This window comes from Rhipicephalus sanguineus, chromosome 4 (assembly GCF_013339695.2).
Source record: "Rhipicephalus sanguineus isolate Rsan-2018 chromosome 4, BIME_Rsan_1.4, whole genome shotgun sequence".
NCBI classification, from domain to species: Eukaryota; Metazoa; Arthropoda; class Arachnida; order Ixodida; family Ixodidae; genus Rhipicephalus; species Rhipicephalus sanguineus.
This window is the reverse complement of record NC_051179.1, coordinates 13,006,966-13,026,271: the sequence shown is the minus strand read 5'-3', so window position 1 is coordinate 13,026,271 and position 19,306 is coordinate 13,006,966. Positions and strand designations below refer to the sequence as shown.

At 46.7% G+C, this 19,306-nt stretch overlaps 1 protein-coding gene across 1 annotated transcript in view; it reads right to left on the bottom strand.

Annotated features, from left to right (window-relative positions):
- The window catches only part of LOC119389419 (scoloptoxin SSD14), an 84,845-nt gene extending 67,049 nt beyond the window's left edge, over window positions 1–17,796 (bottom strand). The window contains exons 1-2 of the mRNA XM_037656660.2: window positions 17,778–17,796; window positions 8,861–9,054 (exon numbers count right to left, since the gene is read on the bottom strand). Coding sequence (XP_037512588.1) covers window positions 8,861–8,937 — 77 coding nt within the window. The 5' untranslated portion in view covers window positions 8,938–9,054; window positions 17,778–17,796. The remainder of the gene's footprint in view (window positions 1–8,860; window positions 9,055–17,777) is intronic.
- Between the last annotated feature and the right edge of the window lie 1,510 nt (window positions 17,797–19,306).

Sequence of the window (19,306 nt, the reverse complement as noted above, 5' to 3'; positions counted from 1 at the left end):
TTCGCCTAGGACGACTCGAAGGCGAAAGCCATCTTTTTGTTTTCGGTCAATGTATTAATCCTGCCTCCGTGATCGGCCCACCTTTGACCAAGCCACGATGTCATGTGATGACGTCTTGTAACGCCACAGTGATGTCACAAAATTTTAGCGATCTGTAGCGTCATGATGACGTCATATCGAGACTTTATCACGCGATGATTTTTTGCATCACTCGTTCTGACGCCGACGCCGCGAGACAGTGACGCCGCCGACGGTCAGTTTGCGCGTCTGATGAGGCATCTAAGGCCTTAAATGCATCACAAACTGCAGTCCAGCTGCGAACATTGAAACAGCCACAATATTTTACGTGACATGTACGTGAAAGGCGTTACTCAAAGCCCGCGACGGTCGCGTCCTCGGGCTGTCGAGAACGTGCGTTTTGCAAGGACGCGCCGCCGTAACTATACCATGTTCCGCTCACGAGTGTGCTCCCGCGGCCGCCTTCAGCGCAACGCAGGCACGAACGGGGAGGCACGAGAAGCGCCCCTCGCGTGCAGCACCCGCGTCAGCATTCGTGCGTCACGTCGCCAGTCACCTTTATGCTGCTGCTGCTAGCGACGGGAGCACGATTGCAGGTGACAGACAACAGTTGTTTACAACGCAGTTGAAATTTGGGCTTGCTGGTACATTATCATATAATAACATCTGGTGTTTTACGTCCCGAAAACCACGATATGATTACGAGGCACGCCGAGGGCTCCGGAGATTTTGATCATTTGGCGTTATTTAACGTGCACTGACATCGCACAGTACACGGGCCTATCTATAGCATTACGCCTTCATCGATGTTGGTACATTATCGTCGACGAAAATAGCGCTAGGTGAATACTGTTTCACCATCCAGAAAAGCTCGCCGAGTTTCACGAGTTCAAAGACGAGAGAGTGGTTTCTTCCTTGCCTTCACTATCCTTCCAACAGGCGCCACCTCCTCCTCGCCACTGTCAGCACTAAGCGTTGAGCCCATCAGGGTTTTGAGTTTCTCGGTTACACGCTAGTTATCTTCGCTTTCGCAGTCGAAAACGCACAAAACGAAGTGAAATCGGTTGATCGCGCATGATATTCATGCTAGACAAGGCCTGAATGGCAAAGCAGGGCAGGAGACAATTCACAACTGATATATCCCTCGTATATATGGACCAATCGAGAGCTTATTTCCTTATGACGTCACGTGAAGAGACTGGTGGCGTTATAAATTGTGCAGAAGAGGCGGGAAACGCCAGAAGAAAATAACGCGCTCGTTCCTTGCATTTTAAGAAGGTTGTTTAGGGGGTCCTTTTAAAAGACGGGGCTTGCAAACACGGACACGAGAAGAAGTCGGGACGACACTAAACGCCGATTAATTGAAAGGGTGCACAGCGGCGGAAGAAAAAAAGAAAGCACAAAAACTTATCTGCGCATGCCCAGGCAAGAGACGATACTATCAGTCCGGCACGCGTAGGCGGTCTACGTGAGAGAACTGTTCAGGCATTTCATTTCTTTATGCAAGTTAATCGACGGTGGGCTCACGCATGCGCCACAATGCACTATTGCAGACCTCAACTATTAGACGTGTTGCTTCATTCCTGCACCTCTATAAAACCTGCGCATTCATCGAATTTCGGCGTGCATTTACACTCTCGACAATGTAAAGATATGTGAGCCTCGGTTAGCGATCTCTTATGTTCCATTAATCTCTGGTTAAAACAGTGGCCCGTCTGCCCTACGTAGAAGTGGCCGCCGCTAAACGGAACCTTATACACCACACCTTTGAAGCAATCAATAAATTTGCCGGCGTGTTTTGCGAAACAAATGTCAGTCCGCTTCTTGTCTATTACCCGCTCATTCTTCCTTCGCACGGCGGAGACACCTATACGTAACTATACGCAACACATTTTGGTGGCAAAAACACTCGACCGGGGGCTTTTCAGAGTCGAGGGTCGCAACACATTGCTGCCGCATTTCGGATAAGAAGTCTTTCCGGACAAAAGCATCGTGCTCAGGCGAAACATGAACCTGGTTGATGAGAAACGAATGTACGGTGCCAGTTTCAGCTGAAATTTGACGAAACCGCACACTGCGCGCCCCGCAGTCAGCTCACAAGGGAGACTCGCGGTTCGACAAGCGCACAAACGGTAATTTAGGGTAGTTGATTGATATTTGACGTGACTAAAAATACACGAAGCGCAGGAAAGGAATACAAACACGACAACACGGGCGGCACTTTGCCCTTGTGTTTCTTGCGTTGTGTCTTTTTAGCGGCAACCACATGTCAAAACTATGTTCATTATTCCTACGGCGCAAATCACAAAAACTAAACACAAACAGAAACGAGGGCGAAGTTAAGAAGAGTGCGCAGGGCCCGTGCGTCGTCATCGCTTGTCCGAGGCAAAAGGCGCGAGGACGACACAGGGCGCCACTTCCAACAACCTCAGATCATGCTAGAGCAACACGCCCGGTTGTCCTGCCCTAACTTGAGTTTGTCTTCTGGCTGTCAGTCGTGGCGCCGTATCGGCCGCTGAACCGAACGACGTCGCGGTCGCCTAGAACAAGAGCTTCTTGAGAGGAAAACAATGGACAACTTCGAGGGCGCTCACTTGGCGATACAAGGTTGCTTCAAGTGCGCCGAAATCTCAACGTAAAGTAACTTCTCTCCAAGGCATGCAGCCTGCATGAAACGAAGCTGCGTCTTGCATGGGCTCGCTGGAAAGCCACCGCTGAGCTACGACAGCAAGCTCAATTGAAGTGCGTCGCCGCCCACTACAAATTTAACCACAAGAAGCTGCACGTCTCTGCCAAACCACAAAACAATCACAAGCCATGCGTACACGAAACATAGACGCCATCTCTCTCGTACAAGAAATTATGAGCTAATTTATTTGACACTTCCTTTCCGCGCATATCTTCACCGTCGCAACAACGCGACGATATATGCATAATAAGAAAAGGTGCTAACACGCAACCTCGATGCTAGCGCTTCTGAACGTCAACTGTCCCGCGAGCGACCAGCACTGAAACTTCACTTGCCAACAGCAGCGTCATACAAAACACACCGCGAGCGGAGGAAACAGTTTTCAGTAACACATCCTGCGATTAAGCAGCAGCTAATCCGCCGCTTATCAGGCACATGTGCCCGGGGGTGGGGGTTCAAGTTGCGTCCCCCCCCCCCCCCCACACACAAACTGTTTTTCAATTTTATATGCATATGCGTACACGCACACAAACACACGCACGAACACACACTTCATAGAGTTTCATACAATAACCTAGATAGGAAACTGGCGCTGCGATCGTTCAACCACCATGGGAATGATGGGAAGTACAGGCTTCGGATTGCATAGCGTTATCTAGCGAACTGCCTACGGATATTTTTCTACAGTTTCAGTTTCGTTCTTCGCGAGACGTGGGTAGCGGGGTGCTTCGCAAAGCACTCAAGCCGTGCCCTTGTTGTTCAAAGAGGCTAAATACCGCTAGATCTCTTGGTTTACTGCGACGTTGCATCTTTACAGGTTGTGTGACAGTTTTAGCAAAGCGTCGTGCACTCACCGTTGCGCATAGATGTAGCGTCCCATGCCAGTGCAGCAAATTGTATCGAGTTCACGTTTGTTTGATAAGCTCGTCTTGCCAAACTCGTTCAAATCGGCTGCAAAACGACGGCGAAGCTAACTAGATGCCACCGTCACGCTACTCTGAGCCGACTTCACAACAAAACGAGAGATGCGTTGGTGGCAGGCCACTTGGACAGACGCACCTGGCATCGCAGCAGACGATACGTTAAGTGTTTCTCACTCGGATACAATACCGTTATTTCCATATATAGATAATGCGTACTTTCGAGGGAAAAACAAGCGTGTTTGTTTCAAGTGTTGCAAAAAAATATTTCATTACATAGTGATGCCAAATCTGGAACATAATTGCAGAGCAATGCATACACTGGTGGTTGAATTTGCCCAGGTTTCACTTCCATCTTACGGTCACGCAAACTTTTTGCAATAAGTTTTACGTACAGAATAATGAAGCCAATTTTAATTGGAAATAACTTCATATCACTTTGTTTTACACTCTGCAAACGAGCGAACGAAAGCCATCCGAGGCAGATCCGAAGCCTGTATACTTCCAATCATTCCCGTGGTGGCACAAGCGCCGCTGAAGGAGCCCGCATAGACACTAGCGCCAGATTCCCCTCTAGGTATTATAGTAAGAAACTATGACACACATAAAGCACGGTTGAACCCCCCCCCCCCCCCGGAAAATATTTCTGGCTACCCTACTGCCAGATCCCGACCTGACAGGGCAGGAGCGCGCTAGAACGTATATCTAGCAAACTGTACGTATACTTAAATGAAAAAAATAAAAAAAAGCCAGTCATGTAGGCAGTGAAATCTAATATCCATTGGCGATGTCATGCGAGTGCTGGAAGGGGGAGTGTTGATCGGCTTCTTTTCTAATTGCTGGATATGATTAGCACGATATGATTATGAGGCCTGCCGTAGCGGGGGACTCCGCATTAATTTACACCACAGGGCTCCTTAACGTGCACCTAAACCTAAGCACAAGGGCTTCTTGGCATTTCGCACCAATCGAAATGCGGCCGTCGCGTGGCCGCGAATCGAACCCGCGCCCTGGATCTAAGCAGCGGGACACCCTACCTATCACGGCGGGTCGGCTTCTTTTTTTGAATAACACGTCGGTGGTACGGACAAGTAGTACGCGAGAACAAGCGCTCGCGTCCTGTCGTAGTTGTTGCGCTGGTTGACCGTGGTAGTATCAACGTCGCGTCCTTGCCCCGTTTATAGTATACTTGCTACCAATGATTCCACATTACACTAAAGTGGCGTATAGTAAATCTGAACGGGTGTAGGCGCTGACATACGCATTTACACTCAGTCGACGAAGAGTAGAAGTGTGCAAAAGGCGACAGACTAGAGCGTGCCCTGACATAATTTGGCTTCACGTACCACTGCATGCTACGAGCATGCTTACAGATTTTTTTTTTTTTTCATCCTGGATATTTATCCGGGATAGCAATGTGATTGCTATAGGATCAATGTGACCGCTACAACTTACATAGTGCTTTTTGTTTTCACCTCGTATCGCTTGAAGATTTTTGTGTAATTAAAATTTTCAAATCATTTCAATATTAATTCACGAGCAAAGCATCTAGAAAACGCGTCGACGTATCGGTCAGCTTGAACTATTTATCGATGGGGCACTGTGTAAGTACAGACGTTCCCAAGACATATTCGAGTGCCTGTACACTTCAGCGTATCGTTTCTCCGATACCGTGAATCCTTGAAAGAACAAGTCTGCATTAGAATAATAAAAGTATGTGTAGAGGTTGTCGCACTTCGGTCAATTCCACCGTGACTCCGCATTCCGATAAATTTTGCCCCACGCGTGAGGTTCCACTTGTCGCTCGAAATGTTTTGATCGTGCAGAATGCACTGCACCGAAGTGTTGCAGAAAAAAAAAAAAGAAAAGAAAAAGTAAATCGACAAGGCAGACAAAGTATGAGCTGTTGCAGCTCGATCCGTGTTCCACGAACAAGCATCTTACTCTGAATCTAAAGTAAAGCCCTGTTTCGACAAGCTGAAGCGGCACTCAAACTGTAATCGGGGCTTTTGGTGAGCATCCTCTTGCCCCCCGATGCTTGCGAGGGCCTTCGCCCACTCTATAGGTCACGGTAAAGCTGGGAACATACGCAAGCACCACAGTGCATGTAGGTCTAGTATTTTGCACAGCACCGTGAGTACATCCGATAAAGCATTGCACGGACTGTCCAGAGCGTCAAATCTGTTGCACGCGAGACCGCACGAGTCGTCGGGCCGAAGTCACGAAAAGCTTTTGACGGAGGCGGTGCCTTTCGTAAAGCACGACGAACTGCAGGATGTTTGCAACTTGTACTGATTCAGGGAATTTTTTCCGGGGGGGGGGGGGGGGTTCAACCATACTTTATGTATGTTCGTGCGTGCGTTTGTATGTGCACGTGCATATATACGCAAGCAAAACCGAAAAATTTCTGGAGGGGTTTGAACCGCCCCAACCCCCCCCCCCCCTCCCCCCTGGCTACGCCCCTGCTGATTACGTGCGGTATTTTGGAGGGACGAAGAACGTGCAAAGACTGTAGGCGACAAGAGAACACAAGCTTAAGAAATAAGGAGACGCAGGAGGCAACTCTCAAGTCCATTCTTAAGCAACAGCTTTTACTGCGCTGTGTACGCGCTAATACCAATATTATCAATTTTTGCGCTCAGGTACAAGCGTTTTCAAAAATGCACAGCACATTTTACAGGACACGGTACCAGAGACTGTCACGATCACTTCTATACCTTCGGCAACATTGAGCGTGCCATACTCCGCCGGCGTTTAGACCAAGAAGACGAGAACGCATTCGAGACACGCCAGTTAACCTCGAACCTCTTGCCGTTATCTGAAACGTGCAAGGTGAGCTGGCGGTGTCATACAACTTCGAGCGCTATCACGGGACTTGCATTCGTTTGGCGTAAGAGCGCCGTATACCCGCTCTGGTGCTACGCGCACAAGTGCGAGTGCTACCAAAAGAAACGAGCGAGCCGTGGCTGGCGCGAGCCTTATCTGGAGAATCTAAGGGAGTCGGAGTAAAACGTCGCCGTGGATAATTAGGCTGATTGAGGCGCCACGCACATCGCCAGAGATGACGGCAAGAACAATGCACGAGGAAAAAGGAGGTCCAGACAATAATGCGATGACCGCTTCCTTGCTATTCGAAGCGCAGCTGCAGCCCTACTCGCAGGCCACAAAAGAATCAAGCTTTGCCTTCGGAATAGCTCTACGCAGTTTTATGGAAGCAGTTCACGATATAACGTGCCCTTTGCAAGGCCACCGGAGTGGTCTATGTACGATTTTATCTCATCGACAATGTTTTGTTTTACACCACGAAAAGACATTCCACAACACAAAACCCGATGCACATTTTAGAACGAGTGGTATATGTCTGTTAGCCAGGATTCGCAGCGTTAACAGGCATTTGAAATTGCCGAAGACTACTACGTATTTCGAGATGATTTCAGAATTGTTGTGGCAGTGTACACCGTTCAAAACTGACATCTGTAAGTTGTACGCGGCTCCAAAAGTGTAAAACACTTCTCTCTTCCCTCCATTTTTTTTTTCTTTCACTGTATTTTACACCAGGTACAAAAGCGAGCATGCCAGCATTAACCTGCTCGTCTGCTGTCACAATTTGACAGCAGACAACTTGCAAACATTGTCAAAGTGACAATTTCGACAGCAGACCTTCAGCCAAGGACTAGCCATATATAGCGCTTCCTTTATGAAAACCACCAGATGATGAGGCCAAGGAACCTATAGGGAACGTTAATTGTACTGTTTCAAGTGTATTGGAATAATTGTGATGTAGATGTGAAGAGAGTAAAGTGGACGAAAAGACAACTTGCCGCCGGCAGGGACCGAACCTTCGACATTCGGATCGCAGGTTCGGTCCCTGCCAGCGGCAAGTTGTAAAATTTGTACAAACAGTAGTTGTACAGACAGCGCAATTAACGTCCCCTATACCTTCCTTGGCTTCATTATGTGCTGGTTTTCATTAAGGTTGTGTCAAACAAAGAAACGAGCCCTCGAAAATTCCCTTCCTTCCTATAGCCCTTCCTGCGATATGAACACAGGTACCTTGCCTGCAAAATATTTCCAAGCAGAGAAAACATAACTTTTCATGCTGAGACAGGTGTCGAGGAAACTTTTCCAAAGATGCGTGTCATTCATCCTAGCAGCATCATTGTTCCCAACTGAAGGTACGGAAAAGGTGTACACTTCACTGGTGAGAACACCACAGCATGCATAACGTCAAGGGCGACTTTCGGACCCATGAACGGTCACTCGCGACTTGCGTACTCGAAAAACTTGTCTATTCGGGTGTCCGTAGACGGAGAAAAAAGGATGACGTGCGAGTTTACGCTTGCACTGCTACGCTTACGCCTTCTATCGAGATAGCGGTACACACATACGGCAAGCGGAACGCACAGGTGCGGTAGAAACGTGGGTTTAACTCTGATACAGGGGGGCGAATTTTGTTTCACAAGCCTGTTTAAGCGTGCGGTGAGTCAAGCAGCGAAGAGCAGGAACAGGTAGTCTTATTTCGAACACCTATTTGGTGAGGATATTAACTGCTTTTAGCAAATATCTGCCAAGAGCAGAGAAAGCGGAGCATGAAACCAAGTTTCGCATTACAAACATTCGCGGGGGCGTTCCCTAAACACGGAGGCTACGTCATTCGGCGCCGAAATACTCGCGTCACAGAGGAACAAAACCACGTGCCTTGAGCTCGGCAACAATGCGTCAGACCACGAGTCCAAGCCGCTATCGGAAACCTCGTGGGTCACATACCCACAAAACCCGGCGCTGTCCACTTGAGCGTGTTTATCGAAGCTTTTGCTACCGCCAACAGAAACACAGCAGTGCGGTAGGGCCGGAGCACGCAATGCAAAAAAACCGTGACGCCGACTTCCCCCTATTGAGAAAAAGGGCGTCTGCACGTTCACGCTACCATGCGACTGTGACGAGTCGCAAGAACCGCATCCGCGCATCGTGTCAAACTTGCCCATACCAGTTCCGTATACCTGTATGAGTAATATCGAGCTCAACATTACAAAACGACGCAAGGTACTAACGGCATCAGAGCGGCCAATTGTGACTCATTGTATTCTTCCTCTCCTTCACTGAAACGAGGAAAAAGTGCACTCGCCCAAGCATGGCAAAACGAAGCCCACTACCCGGTGTTTACAACGAGCGTCGCCGAAGTTTTCGATGACAGCACGAAATCGGTGAATACAAAGCGCGGCAGAACACTCACGTTTTCGAGTGCGCTCCATTCTTTCGATCGTCACCGCTTTCGAATGTTGGTACGGGCGTGTAGTCGGCCTCGGTCATCTTGTAGCCGGGAGCAGCGGCGGGCGCAACCGGCCAGCCGAGACGGGAGCAATTTTTTCTACCTTTCCGGTGCCACAGCAACCACCACCATCACCGGCCGACGCACGGCAGACGCAGCTGGCCGATGGCCACGTGACCTCCAAGTTTCGCCGTTCTGCCGCTTCGGAAAGCCTGCGCTGCGGTCGACAAAAACGAAACCAGAAGCAGCGTTTATAAACGCGAAAAATTTTTTTTCGCCGTTCTTTAGAGCCAGCATGTGTCGCTAAAATAAACGGAGTTTACTACACTACCATTCTGTAGAAAAAAAAAAACTGAGTGCTTTTATGTTTATGTAAAGCTTGATGTAAACTGCAGTTAACGCAAAGCATTTTCGTAGAAAACTGTTATGTGTCGTTGGTGGTCGCAGCGCGGTTGTTACGACATTTCTATCTGCATGTGATTATGTTGTACGAGAAATTTTCAGTACAACACAGCTAAATGCAAATTTTAATGTGGCGTGCAGCATTGCACAGTTGAAGTTCCAAGTTTAGCGCAACGTTAGTTATGGTAGTATTGCAGACCCACGTTGCTTTTACAAGATTAGTTTTATAACATTCTAAATGAATGTGGGAAATTTTTCGTTTTATCCCTCTAGCGCTTAACTTTTGAATGCGTGCTTTAAGAATGTTTGCCGTTATATGAAACCGTGAGCACGATTGATACTGTATTCGTACCATCATGAATAAAAATTATTGTTTCAGCCACTAACTCAGAAAAATACAAAGCTAAGATGATGCATGCAATGGATTCTGACATACAAATATGTATACAATAGAAATTTCCGTGTCACCTACTTTTGGAGATATTGCACTATCGCATTCCGTGAAGTATCTCGAGGATTAGTGGCTGCCAATGTTGACAATGTCGTTATCAAACTTGAGCCAACTAGGACTAATGAGTGCGAACAAGCATGCTTACGGCACAGAAGGCAAGATAACATTTTGAGCGCTAAGTGCTGTGCAAGCAAAGAGCTGGGAACAGATACGCTGTCTTCTGCGTCTGTGAATACAGGCGGGAACGGAAGCAGCGCCGAGTGCACGCTTGCCACATCGCCGCGAGAAAAATAAAAGACAGTTCGACCGGCCGCATAATACTGAGCCTAATAATAATAATAATAATAATAATAATAATAATAATAATAATAATAATAATAATAATAATAATAATAATAATAATAATACCTTAAAATGTTTGCAGAATATACTCCAGGCAGGCACGTACCCAGGATTTTTTTCGGGGGGGGGGGGGGGGGCAAGGCCTAATTGTTCGAAAGAAAGTCTTTCTATGGCAAAAAGAAAAAATAAGGTTGCCCGGGAATATAGGAGGCTGGACGAATTTCGGGGAGGCCCCCCCCCCCCCCCCCCCTCTTGGCTACGTGCCTGACTCCAGGCATTGTCGTGTGGTATCAGGCAGCTGTACTGCGCTGACGACGGCCTTTGTGTAAGGTTTGTAGTTGTCAACTCACGCGTATTGTTATAATTTATAAAGATAAAAACGTGGAGGACGCTTGAGCTGCGCCTTCAAGAGTAGAACCCGATAGCGTAATCGGGCCCCGTGCGCCTCGCCTTCAACCGTCCCGCAAGGAAAGGAACGTTTGTGCGCTAACATTGGCGGTTTTAAAGGGACCAACAACTGATTTTTCTCGACCCATTTTTTTTTTACGACGCGACAGAAAGCTCACCTTTAGCAGTGTTTGTAACTGCAGTAGTTAATCCCAAAATCACGTAGTTATTTTACAAGTAGTATTTTTCGACCTGAAAGGCTCTAAACACGGACGTACCTTTCCTCAAGCAACACTGAGAATTGATAGCGATGCCGCCAGCCCTTCTCGCGATTTGTGAAAGCGATTGTTGTTCTGCTTTCGCAGGAGTGAAAATAACAAGCTGTTACAATGAGATGACGTGGCATTATACACCTTCCCTGTATTTGCACCACGTTGTGTGCGCGTGCGTCCAAGGTTGACAGAACCTGCGTCATGGGTGGCTTGTCCCGGCGTCGTTATTCTCTCGATGCAGGAGCCAAGCCAAGTCATCGAAAACGTCACTACGCATATGCGCGGCCACGCCGAGTAGAAGCGCGCGTCATTTCTGAGACGAAGTGTAAGCAGCAAAACTATGTCGCTCCAAAATCTTAGCGACCTGGAAACTACGTTCACGGTTGCATGAGCACGCTGAAAAGTTGCTCAAGACGCGCTGACGAGCCTGGGATCATTACGTCACGCCAAGGCAGCGCCACTTTAATGCATACTACTAACGAAGGCCTATATGCACTATTTTATGGAGTAATACCTTTTGATATAAAACAACCAACAATATTTCAATACGAACAAAAAAAAAAATCGTCGATCGCGTACTGCAATCAACGGTCACGTGGCCGGATTCATCGGATCGTTCATGTTTTTACTGCCAGAAGCGCCACAGATAATTTTTCGCGACTTTCAATTAATAAAAATATAAATCCATCTCTCACGAAAAAGAAACAAAAAAAAACAAAACAACAGGGTTGGTTTGAGTCAACGTGGCGGACAACCTTTCCACCAGTGGAGTCATCTCATTTCATGTTCTGGGCAGCTCTGGGTCCCTTTAAACTATCCTAGAGCCGCTAGCAAGTACAGTTGCGAAGTGCCCACTGCGCCATAATTCTTCCTTTTGTATACCCCTTACGCGTGCGTGAGGTGCCACACGCACCTGCGCATTTTGTGATGGGTGGGCAGGTTTAGACCACGCACTCGCTGCGCAATTCACACGTTCTGACGCCATAGGTCGGCAAACTCACTCATGAGTCGACTCACTCAGACTCACTCAGACTCATATCGAGACGTGAGTCTGAGTCTGAGTGAGTCCGGGCGAGTAAAGTTTTTGTGAGTCTGAGTCCGAGTGAGTTCGGTTAGGAAAAATTTTGGTGGGTCTGAGTCCGAGTGAGTCCGGTTGAGGAAAATTTTGGTGAGTCTGAGTCCGAGTGAGCCCTAAGGGCAAAATATATTTGCATGAGTGAGCCTGAGTGAGCTCCACATTTTTTGCCGACCTATGGTCCTGTCTACTCAACTTCAGCATTACTATCAGCCTTATGTCGGCTCACATTTATACTCACGTGTAGTCCCGCATACGTCAACGCGCTACCTTTCATACGTCAGCTCAATATTTATTGATCAGAGGCGTGAGATGACGAGGGAGAGGGGGAGGAGGTGCCTTGACCTCCCCCCGCAAACTCCTTCATGGGAAGTTTCTGATAAAAATATCTCGTGTGAGTCATCTCTTTCAATAAAACGGTCCTTATTGAACTACAAAGTCAGATAACTCGTATTTGAAGGTACGAGATCAAAAGGTGCTAAGTAGCGCACCGATTATGCGAGATATTGGCGTTAAAAAGCATTGACATTATGGTAGAAAAAGGCTAGCGGACTCATGAGTCGACTCACTCAGACTCACTCAGACTCAGATCGAGCCATGAGTCTGAGTCTGAGTGAGTTCGAGTGAATTATATTTTGGTGAGTCTGAGTCCGAGTGAGTCCGGTTGAGAAAAATTATAGTGAGCTCTTCAACGCTATCGTGTCAATATTCGCTTCTTCACACGGTGAAGGAAGGAGTGAGCTAATTAATGAGGTAAAATAATGTTTTTTTTTTTTACCTTGACCATCAGGAAGCTTGGGATTGAAAGCTGTACGAACGAATTCACTTGATCCCGACTCCTCGATAGACAATACAGCTAAAAACATTCTTCGTAGCGTAATTGTCACAAGAAGCGGTACAAACGTGTGTGCCACGACTACCGGTGGAAGCTAAATCTCTGTGTGCAAATAGTACTGTTGTGCACGGCTGCCTGAAGAGATTGCTATAAGGAAATAATGAAAACGGAGTGCGCTGTACACTTTTGCGCGGATAGTAGCTAAATTATTAAATAAATGCACATGAAACGCCCACTGAGATCTATCCCACGTGCAATTACACCAACGGTAATTTTGAGAACGGTTTGGCAAGGTTTAAAATAGGCAGCTTACCGGAAATCGTTTCTCAAGTTATCACGAATGCATAAGTTTATTAATGTCGAGTATTGTGTTCTATAACGCGCGCACACACACAAACACACACACACGCACGCACGCACGCACGCACGCACGCATGCACTGCTAAGAAATACACGTCTCAAGGTTACCGCTGTGACTTTATTGGTCACTGACAGTTGCGCCACAACATTCAGTCGCTCCAGCATGGAACAATAACATGTGAATTACCAGGCGCAGCTAAAGTTTGGAACAAAAGAGGGAAGTAGCCAAGACATCTAACACAGAGGACAGAATCACAAACAACGTATCAGCTGCACGTTCGACCAACAAGTACGGCAGCTGAAAATTACAAAACTGTCGCGTATGTACACGAGTACAGACACACGCTCCAACACATTTTCCTCACATTTGAGCGAAATGGCAAGACAGACGACGACACTTCACAACAAGAAAAGTCAACGTTCGGGTAAGGAGCGAACATTCGTTCGGGGACATGCAAGTGACCGTTGTAAGCTCTGTATTGGTAAGAGGGAATCCACGCGCTGTAGATCCGGTTGCTGACTCGTGAGCCCATGTGACGATCACGAAAGCACGAGACGCTACGCATTTATTCACATCGCTAATATTTATAAGCGACTTTTTGACGTCATTTACGACATATCGCGTGTCACCACGGCCCAGACTATAACTAACGGCCGTGCCCTCTTCTGGGTTATACACGCATAGAGTTTCTTGCAATGTTACCTATCTGTTGCCACTGTCTATGCGAGTTTGCTAATGTGCGCTGTTCTGTATGCAAATTCCACAGATATGGGTTCGTTTGGAACGTGATTTCACTTAAGACATTGTCATTTCCGAACAAATAAAGCGTTCTTAGAACAAGGTCATCACAAGGATTAATCCTTCGCTTGAAACAAGACTTTGGTTTTCTGTTAACTCGCACTTAATACAGAAGGTAGGCGAAGAAAAAAGGTCAGTAAAGCTGACTCACGGGAACCTCGTAGTTTTCCCCATACTTCAACGGCTAGGTAGTGCACGATTCACTTTTGGTATTACTGCACAAGTTATACAGCTCAAGTTCACGTGGTTTAATAAAGAACGTGTTGCATAATTATAAATGATTTGCATATGACGCACGGTTGTGGTAAACGAAGACACACTATGACAGTCGGAATGCTGTTGACCAGATGATACTTTGTGCTTATTGACTTTTGAAACAGATGCCAATCCCAAGCATCTCGGCATTCCTCCATATTTCATAACACCAAAGTGGCCGTTTTGTCTCTGTGGGAGTTATTACGAGAGACTGCATGAATCAGTGGATAGCGACCAAGAATTTGCCACTTGTACAATTACCATCGACGCACCATTAATAAAAATCTGGAATGGATGCCTTAACTATAGTCATTACCGAATGTCTTGTCGTTCACCGCTAATCTTAAAGCCTCCTCTTCTTAGCTCTGCTCGTAAGCCCGTGTTAATTAACAGAAATGTTCTGGTTGGCTTCGTAGGCGTGAAGCTGCATTTGCAACTCTGATGCAACCAGGATGTGTGGTGCCGTACACGATAACGGACACATACATAGATAACGGTGTGTCACAAAAATTTCACAGGTATACTACAAATGTGCAAGTGCGCAAAACACATCTGCAATACAGCGGCAAATGAAAACGCATCAAGTTGAAAAGACGTTCTCTCCAATTGAAGGCAATGCTACGCCGTTTTCTGTCTTTTTTCTTTAAACACATCTATAATTTTCAAAGTACTGCAGCTAGAGGAAGGAAATTCTCGCAATGCAGCATCCCCACAGGTAGACTTCAGAAACTGCGCGATCCTAACAAGTGTTTTATTACATGAATTAAAGAAAATGTGCTATCTCTAGAAGACACAGGCGATTACTCGCATAGTAAGCGAAAATAAATTAACGTTTATAAATAAGTTAAAGATTAAGCGCACATAAATAGTTCAGTATGGAAGCGGCTTAACACAGACACGGTGTGAATTTCACAGGTTAACAATCCCACAGGCGGGCAATTCACCCGGACCATTAAACACAAGTTCGTAACAAGATGCAGAATTCAAAAACACACTTTTGTAGTAGCATGAATACACACAAATACACCAACGCGATAACATCACTAACGAGCTTACAAACGATGCGTGTGAAGTTAAAGGTGCGGTACACGCATATTCGTATAAGCGCGCATAAGAAGTTGCAAGACATATTCATTATTGAATCAACAATCTTATTTCTACTAAAATGGAGCATTGTAGTTTCCAAGGTCTGGTTGAGTCTATTGTTGAAGGAAGGGTCATCAGGTGATAACTTACGTCAATCGCATATTTTGACGCCTATTACAATGATAAATTAGCAAAACCCTGACGATGAGTCCAGACCTCGATCTAACAGCGTGCGACCATTTCCATAACCTTTAAAGCTAGGTGCGAGGGCCCTTCTTTATAAAGTTTCTCATTGATATGGGCCAAATATTAGTGATGGCGTGCACTTTCTGATTGAAGGAAATTATATCCACTCTGGATTTAAGTTTTACATTTAAAAGCTCTATAGGCGGGTGGCCCCGCCGGCGCTGCCGAGAAGTGATGCGCTAACCCGTGTGTACCCAATAAATCATTGCCTAATTTTTGCCTAAGATCAACTAACTCATTTTTTATTGCATTTTAGAGCAGATGCAGCGGTGGTCAAGGCATATGTCCACGCCGTAGAAACCCTGAGACCTGAGCTTTGAGACACCTGAATGCGCTGCCACACACGACATCATTGTCCGACAGAGCCACAACATCGATATAGTGCGTGGAAAATGTCAGTAACAAATGTCTGAAGCTCGAGTCAGTTTCAGTATTCTAGCCTCACCATTGGCCGCGGCGGCCGCATTTTCGATGGAGGCGAAAATACTTGAGGCCCGTGAACTTAGATCTAGGTGCACGTTAAAGCACCCCAGGTGGTCGAAATTTCCCGAGCACTCCACTACGGCGTCCCTCATAATCATATCGTGGTTTTGGGACGTTAAACCCAAACAATTATTATTATTATTATTATTATTATTATTATTATTATTATTATTATTATTATTATTATTATTATTATTATTATTATTATTATTATTATTATTATTATTATTATTAGCCTCAGTACTCAATTTCGTAATTGGGAGTTGTGCTCTACAACCAATGCAATAAACTAAAGAATTAACTGTTTACAAATAGGTAAACTATGATTTTATCAGGTATAAAAACGTCCTAGAGCTCTCGGCAGAATATATGCAACATTAATCGCGTCACTGTGCGCACTTCTCGTGACAGTTTGTTGTCGAGGTTAAATAAAGTAACAGCGCGATTAAAACGTTAAATTGCAAAAGGATGCTACCTTAGCCCAGCAGGCGCATGTCCTAAGTAAAGTAACATCGTAGTGAGGCAGAACGAACAGCATGCTGTTCTCCCAGTCTCATCCAATGTTGCATTGTTGCTTTCTGGTGCATCCTTGCTCCACTAAATTAGGACATGCGCCTGCTGGCTCAAGTTAGCACCATTTCGCAATTTAACGTCACTGCACTTGTGTCGTGTGCCCAATATGTATGATCTGTAGCAACATCAGAGGATCGGATCGAAAACTGCTCTGTCAAAAGGTCTGCGGTAGGTGCATCGACGTGGCTTGTGCCGACGTTGACATCGAGTGTTCTAATAATTACCGCTATTGCCCATGCTTTTCAGAATAGTGATACAAAAGTGTACAAGTGTGGTGGGCACACGCAACGATGTTGAAGCCCTGCACAGTAACTTTTCGCGACATAAACGTCAGCCGTAACGAACTCATTCATTTCTGATAATTCTCATTGTGTTTTAACATTCCGTGATGTACTGTCATGGTTTGTAACGTATGTACCAGCCTTTACGGCACTACTAGCACTACATACTCGAATTTCATTCGACGAATTATCTCAAAGTACACAGAATCCTGCCATATATAAACGCCATTGAGATACATTTTATTATTGCCTAAATGGTCCCCTAGCGTGAGCGTTGGTCGAACTTTCTCCTTCACGTTTCCGGTAAATAGCTTCGCAGTATCAATTGGATTCGCGCTTCAACACGGCCAGGGCCGTAGCCAAGGCGTGGGTGGAGGGGGTGTTCAAACCCCCTCCCCCCTTCCCGAAACCTTTCAGTTTTGCTTGCGTATATATACACGCACACATACATACCCACGCACGAACATACATAAAGTATGGTTGAACACCCCCCCCCCCCGAAAAAAATGTCTGGTTGGCCCTGAACACGGTGCTAACCAGACCTGGACCGTCTTCTTATTGTCTTCGTCCGAGCCACTGCAACTCCTCAAACTTTTCCCGATAAGCCCAAAGACCAGAACTTGTAGTCAATTGAGCTTATGGCGATGTGCGCAGAGTACGTGCTAAATTTAGGCTCGCGAAAAACAAGAAAGCAATGGTTCTCGATTTCCTGCCAAATTTAAGCTGATCACCAGTCACTTCTGTTGCTGCCATCTGACGAAAGCTACAGTGTAGGTTTTCTGCTGAACACACGGAACATAACCTTCGGTTCCTCTTTGTTGCGAGGAATATGACGCAAAGCACAAGAACAAAAAAAAAGTAAAGAAAAACGTCGTCCAGGAACCAGTCCCTGTCGTTTTGTCGTTACTGCCTCGCTCAATGTGCCGTTTCAACTCAATGGAGCCTCAACCAGTCCTACCATTCGCTTCCGGTTTTCGTTAGGCAGATTTGGAAAGCGTCACATATGACGGCCGGTTCGTAACGCGTGTACTCACTCACTGGTGACGTCCGGGCAGGTATCCGACAAGGGCAAGATAGTATAGCTCCAAGCCCGTAGACCGCGCATGCGCTGCTGTCAACTCTCTTGCAGCGGCTGTTCGCAGTGCTTACGGTGCCAGCAGCATCGCAACGGCCTGTGCCACCCTGCTGTGAAACGGTGAGCGACGCATTGGCGAGTAGACGAGGGACAGAAAGCGAGACTGGGATACGTCACGGAGACGACGGCGAGAGAGGGGCGCTTGAAGAATAGCAAAAAAAGAAGGAAGGAGACGCGAGAGGTGGATAGGCAGCACACTCAAAGAGTTCCTTTCCTGCGTAAAAGACTCCCGCGAAACGCGATAAGGCTTCTCTTTTGTCTGATGAGCGCCGATAAGGGCTAACAAAACTGGGGGGCCGTCCGCACCGCAAAGGTAATGAGAGACAACATTGTTTCCGATGCGAAGCGCCCAGCGTCCGACAGGAAGCCAGGAGAGCAGGAAAAAGAAGGCAATAGTGGGCTACGATGGAAGCGCAGTCATAAAGTACAGTGAAGAGATCAACACGCTTGTCTAGAACGCTCGAGCAGCGCGTTCCGGACCACAAGGACGACGTTTACGGACTACACCTGCTTTGATATACCCCACATAAAATCATGCATCACTGGTGGCAGCGCATTCGTAAATTTGTGTATACCTAAAATGCCGCGTTCTCGGTAGACGCCGTTTATGCAGTCCGGAATGCGCCGCTCCAGCGTTCGAGACAAGCACGCTGAGCTTTGTGCAAGCCAGTGGTGGTACGCTTGATGCCCTCAGTGACCAAGAGATAATTGATGACTGATGAAGAGGTAAGAATAAAATTCTCAGGAAATAAATCGGTCTGTTGCTCCTCAATATAGATCGAGACAACCAAGTTATAACTTTGTCCCGACGTTTGTTCAGGTTCATAGGATGTGGGTCCCTTCCGCCTGAGCTAGGTTAGTTTGTAGTAAACAAGCGCATAATGACAACCAAAAAAATCTGGCGTTCTTATTTTGCTATGAGCTTGAAGCTAAGTCACAAATTAGCCCTGAGTCACAGGAACCAGCGAAATGGGTATATCTCCTTCATGGTATATATATTCCGTATATTCCGTGAGTGGTTGTGAGCAGGGGCGTAGGCAGAAATTTCTTTCGGAAAGCGGGAGGTGGGGGGAGGGCACGTCCTTGATCTGAAGCTGGGGGCCGGGCTGGCAAGTGTGATCAAGTGTCATTTCGTGTTCTGTAAGCAATGGCAGAAAAAAATTTCGGAGGGCAGGGGGAGGCACATGCCCGGCGTGCCATCCCCTGGCTTTTCCGTTGGCTCTGAGTGGTATGGGTAAAAGCGGATATGTTGCCAAAAGATCGCCGCCTCGTTGTTTATCGGAACTTTAGTGCCAGTCATTATACTAAAGTCTTCAGCTATTAATAGTTTCATTCCCCGCACACCGCGGCACGCAGAATTCACGGGTAGCGGATAATGCCATTTGGGCTATAAACGCAACGAAAACGCAACCACCAGCGCCCCAACCT